Genomic DNA, 6609 nt, shown 5'->3' with positions numbered 1-6609 from the left:
ACTTACTATTCTTACTCTTTGATTTGACGCAGAACTCAAGAACCCCGAGAAATCCGAGGACGAGGATACTTCATTTGCCAAGCTCTTTTCCATCCATCCTCGAAGATCGTAGATCATTCCCTCTCCCGCTTCTTTGGTTTAGACGATTCTCGCTCCGAGGAAACCATGTCTTACGGTAAACACCTCTCATACTCTTGGAATTCCCTATCTTCTTTGATTCTTTACTCTGACCTCCTGCGTCCCTGTGCCCCTGTAGGAAGTGCTAAACCATCTGCCTCCGAGATCCTGATGCGCCATGCTAGGAAGAGAACCGCTGACTCCTCTCACTCACCTGCCTCTTCAAGAAGAAGATCCTCTTCTAGGCCTGCTTCAGAGCCTATTGAAGCTACCCCAATATCGCGTACACCTGGGTCCCCCCGTTCATCTTGACGAGCCGCTTCTCGCCTCCCCGCCGAGTTTGGGGACGACGCCAAGACCACTGCGGCTGCACTAGAAAGGCTTCTGACTCCCGCTTGCTCAAAGGCATTTGACTCGACTGCCCCCCAGGAGATGACCGACCTGGCTGCAGAGCACTGCTTCCTGGTGAGCCTCCTTTTGCTGCTTCCCCTCCCCCTTTGCCCTTGTGATTCCACGACTAACGTGTTCTTTTCTTGTACTTCAGGCACTTCAATCTTCTCTCTACCTTCGCAAGATGCTGCAGAGGGCTAAGGTTGAATGTCTGGCTTCTGTGGGGAAGAACAAGGAGCTCACAGCCACCTGCGCCAAGTTGAGGGAGCAGCTTCACACGGCTTTCCAGGAGAAGGAGGCAGCCAAAGATCAGCTGGCGAGGACCCAGGAGGCCAACTGTGTTCTGACTTCTGGGTTAACGAAGGCAGAGGCCCGTGCTGAAGAGATGGCTGAACTGGCCAAGAATGTGGGAGCCTACACTGCTTTTGAGGGGCGGATTGACTGCATCCGTGCTTATACTGAGGGGAGGCACACATCCTGGAACCTGGAAGAGGAGCTGGCTGAGTTTGCTCGTGCATTTCCCAATGGCATGGACCTGAGTGCCCTGTTTCCTCCTGAGGCTGAAGCTGCTAACCCGGAGCCTGAGTATTCAGCCATGGATATTTCTGGAGCCATCTCCGGGATCAGAGGAGATCCTGGCTGTGGAGGCCGGCAATGGTGCTACTGCAACTCCCGAGGTCCGTCAGTGCACAACGGGAGAAGCAAATAGAGCATGGGGAGCAGAGCAACAGTCAGGAAGCAGCTGTTGAGAGGATTGACCTCTCTTAAGTTTTATTTCAAATTATCTGGGGACTTGGCCCTGTGTGGCGCAAGTTTTGTAAAAAACTATTTTCTTTTTTGGTCCGTTTTGTGCCTGCCGGTGTGCAGGCGTTGAACTCTTGATGGCGCCTGCTAAAGGTAGCAGGTGCCCTATTCTAAAGTAGCTCTGGGCCCAGGTTTCCAGGCCCCACTTTTGTTATACTTGCGTTTTTGCCACTAGTTTCTGGAGTCTTGATTCCACATTGATATACCAGGAAGTGACGGCTCCAGTGTGCACACCCAATTTCGGCGATAGATTGTTGATAACGTATTTCACCCATGACGTGAAATACCTTATCACTAGGGTTGGTGACTTAGAGCTTACCTTCATTGAATACTTCGACTAACAAGGAGTGTTGCGCTCCTTGTGGTTCCAGACGTTTGAAATCCGTGCGTGCACCCATTGATCTACGACATAGCTAGCTAAGGAATTACTGAGTTAACGTTAAGGTATGGGTGGTCTTAGTATGCCGAACCCTGCGCGATACCTTGGCGTATGCTCTCCATGTGGCTTGACTTAAGATAAGCGTCTTCGTAGCCTCACATGGCAGGGGCTGGACCCTCTAAGTGTGCCTCATCTGACAAGTAACCAACATTAGTACCAAAGCCCTCCTTCGTAGAAGCATTATAAAGTCAAAGTAGTGCAAATTACCTGGTCTTTGTCTCATGGTGTTCCAGGGCAACACCTGGATCCAGGAAGCCACAGCCTGTACTACTCGGTTTTAAAACGACTCTTTCTGACTTTAAAAAGGAAAAACTAAAGGCAAAAAAAAAGTTTTAAAAAACATACTGATACCTAAGGCATATACTAACCCCCACCCCCTTTTTTTTTTTTTTTTTTTTTTTTTTTTTTTTTTTGCTTCACGGACTTTCGAAGGGTCCTTTGTACACTAAAGTTTTGGCACTTTGTTAGACAAAGTACCGTTTCAAGTGACGGATGTTCTAGGGTTTATCCAGGATTTGACCGTGCATGGTCATCAACCTGTAAGCCCCATTCTTAATAACGCTTTCGACCTGATATGGTCCTTCCCATTTATAGGCGAACTTGCCTGCCTTGTGGTTCTTGGTATTTTCAAATACCCTTCTCAGTACTAGGTCCCCTACTTCGAGGGTCCTGATTTTGACATTCTTGTTATATGACCTTGCTACGGATTGCTTATATGATGCCATACGTATGTAAGCACTTTCTCGCAGCTCATCAACTGTATCTAGGCTCCTAGTCATTTCAACTTTGTTCTGATCCGCCGTCTGACAGCCGTATCTATGTGTGGGTACCAGGACTTCTGAGGGTATCACTGCCTCCGCTCCGTATACCAGGCTAAACGGAGTTTGCCCTGTTGCCATCTTCGGCGTTGTTACGTCGACCCGAGTACGGTGGTAGTTCATCTGCCCATTTTCCCCCTAATTCTTCCAGCCTCTTCCTGAGGTTTTCCACAATAATTTTGTTCTTGGACTCGGCTTGCCGTTGGTTTGCGGATACACGGGGCCGACTTTCTCGGTGTTATGTTCCATCGTGCACGAAGCCTTGATGTTATCGATATGAACTGGGACCCGTTGTCGCATATGATCTCGGATGGTATCCCAAATCGCTTATGATGTTGCGTTTGATGAAAGAGATCACTGTTGTTCTTTTACTTACATCGTCATGGCTTCGCTTCAATCCACTTTGAGAAGTAGTCGGTCATAACTAGCATATATACTCTTTTTCTGGAGCCCTGGCGCTTTCCCACTATGTCCATGCCCCACATCATGAATGGCCATGGAGAGATAATTGGATGCATTGGTTCTCATTGGCTGGTGGTGAATCGCTGAGCCGCCTTTTGACATGATTCACAACGTTTGGCGTGGTTTATGGCGTCTGCGCGCATCGTGGGCCGAAATATCCCCGCCTCAAGATTTTGTTTGACGGGCTTCGTCCTCCAGCGTGGTTCCCACATTCTCCACTTTGTGCATGTCTTGCGATCTTTGTTTCTCGCTTCCTCCTTGCTTAAGCACCCGAGGCATGGTCCGCCAATGATTTCTGAAGAGAATGTTATCGATCATGATGTACCGGGAAGCTTTTATTACGAAACTTTGTGCTTCCTTTACGTCTTCGGGAGTGTCCCATCCCTTAGCCAATTTAGGTATGGGATCCTCCAATCTGCATCCTGCTTGTCCCACATCGGGGAAACCAAAGACATTGCAGTTTCTGTACACACTTTGCTGTGGAATCCTGGTCTGGCTCTTTCTGGATGGCTGGGGTCAACACGTGAGTAATCAGTATGTTTGACAGCTCTGTGGGCTGGAAGGTTGCCCCCAGCGTAGCCAGGGCATCAGCCTCCACGTTCTGATCTCGTGGCACCTGAGTTATCTTGAATGTTCTAAACTTTGATTTCTGCTCTGTGGCTATCTTTAGGTAGGCTATCATCTTTGAATCTCGTGCCACATATTCATTGTTCACATGATTTACCACAAGTAAGGAGTCACTATATACCCTCGGGTTCCTTACCTTGAGCCACCGACGCCATCTCGCATCCCAAGTATAAGAGCTTCATACTCGGCCTCATTATTGGTCGCCTTGAATTCGCATCTAATGGCTTGCACTATCATATCCCCTTTAGGAGATCGCGATACTAAACCCACACCCCCTCTAGCATTTGAGGCTCCGTCAATATACGGTCCACACCTCACCATCCTGGCTTCCCATCATCGTCGGCATTCCTTCTTCTCGCTTCCCCACGAGTTGCAGGGCAGAAGTCAGAGACGAAATCTGCTAGGGCTTGGGATTTTATCGCCGTTCTGGGTTCAAATTGTAGGTCATAGCCACTAAGATGCACCGACCACTTAGTCATTCTACCTGAAAGTTCAGGCTTCCTCATAATAGTCTTTAGTGGGTAATTGGTTATGACATGGATGGTGTGAGATTCAAAGTACGGCCGCAGTTTATAAGAGGCAGTAACCAAATCCAGTGCTAATTTTTCAAAAGAAGTATACCTGGTCTCTGCAGGGAGCAGAGACTTGCTGATATAATATACGGGATGCTGCACTCCTTCTTGTTCCTTAACCAGAATCGCTAGCTCACTACGCCCGTGACCGACGTGATACAAAAATAGTGGTTCTCCTTGCTCAGGCTTCGCGAGTAATGGTGGCGTGCTTAGGTAGCTTTTGAGTTCGGCGAATGCTTTTTCATGTTCTTTAGTCCATTCGAATTTCTGACTCTTCCTTAATATATCATAGAATAGTTTGCACCTATCCGAGGCCCTTGATATGAATCTATTTAGGGCCGCCACCTTTCCCCTAGCCTCTCGCACATCTTTTGGCTTAAGGGTGATTCCAGTTAGAGTATTGCTCTTATCTGCTCTTTGCTTGCCTCAATTCCCCTCTGTGTCACCATATACCCTAGGAATTTTCCTGAGGATACCCCAAACGAGCATTTGGATGGATTAAGTTTCATTTTAAACTCCCTCAATGTCTGGAAGGTATCCGCCAAGTGCTCCATGTGCATTTCTGCTTTTTTAGATTTTACCACCATGTCGTCAATGTATACTTCCATGGTCTTTCCTATTTGCTGCTTGAACATTTTATTTACCAACCGTTGATAGGTGGACCCGGCGTTCTTTAGGCCGAAGGGCATGACCTTGTAACAATATATGCCCCTCTCCGACATGAATGCTGTTTTCTCCTGATCTTGTGGATGCATCTTAATTTGATTGTAACCGCTCCAGGCATCGAGGAAAGTGAGTACCTCATGTCCCGCAGTAGCGTCCACCATTGCGTCGATATGCGGTAGTGGGAAGGGATCCTTGGGACAAGCTTTGTTTAGATCTGTGAAGTCTACGCATACCCTCCACTTACCGTTCTTTTTGGGTACCACTACTACGTTAGAGAGCCATTCAGGGTAACTGACTTCTCTAATTTTATCTGCTGCCAAGAGACTGTCCACTTCTTTATTGATGACTTCATTTCTTTCTGCCGCGAATTTTCTTCTCTTCTGCTGTACTGGGGTGCAGCTTGGGTTTACGCTTAGTTTATGTGAAATAACGGATGGGTCTATGCCCACCATATCATTGTGGGACCAGGCGAAGCAATCCATGTTGCTCTTGAGAAATTGAATCACCTGGTTGCGCAGTTCTTCACCGCAGGTGGCCCCAATCAACACTGTTCTATCCGGGTGTTCCTCGTCCAGGCGTATTTGGTCCAATTCCTCTGAGGGAGGCTCCTTGTACTTTGTCGAGGTACCCCGGTCCTGTAATTGCTATGAGGGCAGCTTGGTTGTAGCTTTGAGGGCTTGGGTATAGCAGTTTCTGGATTCCTCTTGATCTCCTTTTACCGTAACTGTGCCCCATGGCGTTGGGAACTTGAGACACTGATGATATGTTGAGGTACTGCCTTCATCTGATGCAACCACGGTCTTCCCAGTATCACGTTGTAGGTGGTTGGACCCTCGATGATTAGGTATCTTACTAGTTTATTAACTCCTTCGATATATGTTGGGATGGTTATCTCACCTACTGAATGCGAAGTCTCTCCACTAAATCCCACCAAAGGCACGATTTCTTTACCGGGTTCTCTTTATCGAAACCCATGGTTTTGAGGGTTTCGAGCATGATAAGGTTCACGAGCTCCTGTATCTACCAATGCTTTCCGTACAGTGCAATTGCCAATGGATAATGTTATGGTCAAGGCATCGTCATGCTTTGTTCTCGCGCCGCTTTCCATGTCGGTTTCATCGAAAGTTACTTTTGGGGTAAATTGCTGCGCTTACTCGTACGAGGTTTCGGATGACCCCCTTTACTCCCGGTGGCTTTCCTCTTCGCGGCGGAATATGTCAAGCACTCGCTGCTCGGATCCGCTGTTATCACGTTAATAATCTTCGTGCATACGGGTGGAGCGGAAGGAAGTACCCGATTTGTCGCTTCTCTTCTCGTCCTTCTTGCCCCCACGTGATAACAAAATCCAAGTTTCCTTTGCGTGCACTGGAACTTCACCTCCCTCCGCAATTTGTAGCAATCTTCCGTTCTGTGTTCTATATCTTGGTGCCATTCACACCTTTTGCTGCTGTCTCTGTCGTCGTTTGGCCGATCCTGAGTGGGTGGTTTTGGCCACCTCACCTGATCACCCAGGTTTCTGAGTGCTTTTAACAACCCCTCCATTCCCGTGTTGAATCCGTACTCAGATAGCTTAGGAGGGTGCGGAGAATCATCAATTTGTTGAGTTTTTTCTGCTACCCTGCTGATATTGGGTCTGCTGTATGGCTTAATTCTGTCATCCTTCTTTTCTGGTGCGAATTTCCTGCTTGTCTTGTCGAAGCCTGCTGTACCCTTT

The 6609-nt window shown here is 47.9% G+C and overlaps 1 protein-coding gene across 1 annotated transcript; it reads right to left on the bottom strand.

The window, feature by feature from the left end:
• Window positions 1–2247: 2247 nt before the first annotated feature.
• On the bottom strand, window positions 2248–2649 carry LOC141640383 (uncharacterized). Its single transcript, XM_074449188.1, has one exon. It carries the CDS (start codon window positions 2647–2649, stop codon window positions 2248–2250), a length of 402 nt encoding a protein of 133 aa, XP_074305289.1.
• Between the last annotated feature and the right edge of the window lie 3960 nt (window positions 2650–6609).

This window comes from Silene latifolia, unplaced genomic scaffold (genome assembly GCF_048544455.1).
Source record: "Silene latifolia isolate original U9 population unplaced genomic scaffold, ASM4854445v1 scaffold_79, whole genome shotgun sequence".
Classification (NCBI taxonomy): Eukaryota; Viridiplantae; Streptophyta; class Magnoliopsida; order Caryophyllales; family Caryophyllaceae; genus Silene; species Silene latifolia.
Note: the sequence above shows the minus strand (reverse complement) of the source record. Positions and strands in the feature narration are given on the sequence as shown.

Excerpts from the sequence above, each read along its gene's own strand:
- LOC141640383 (XM_074449188.1), bottom strand. The coding sequence starts at position 2,649 with ATGGCAACAGGGCAAACTCCGTTTAGCCTGGTATACGGAGCGGAGGCA.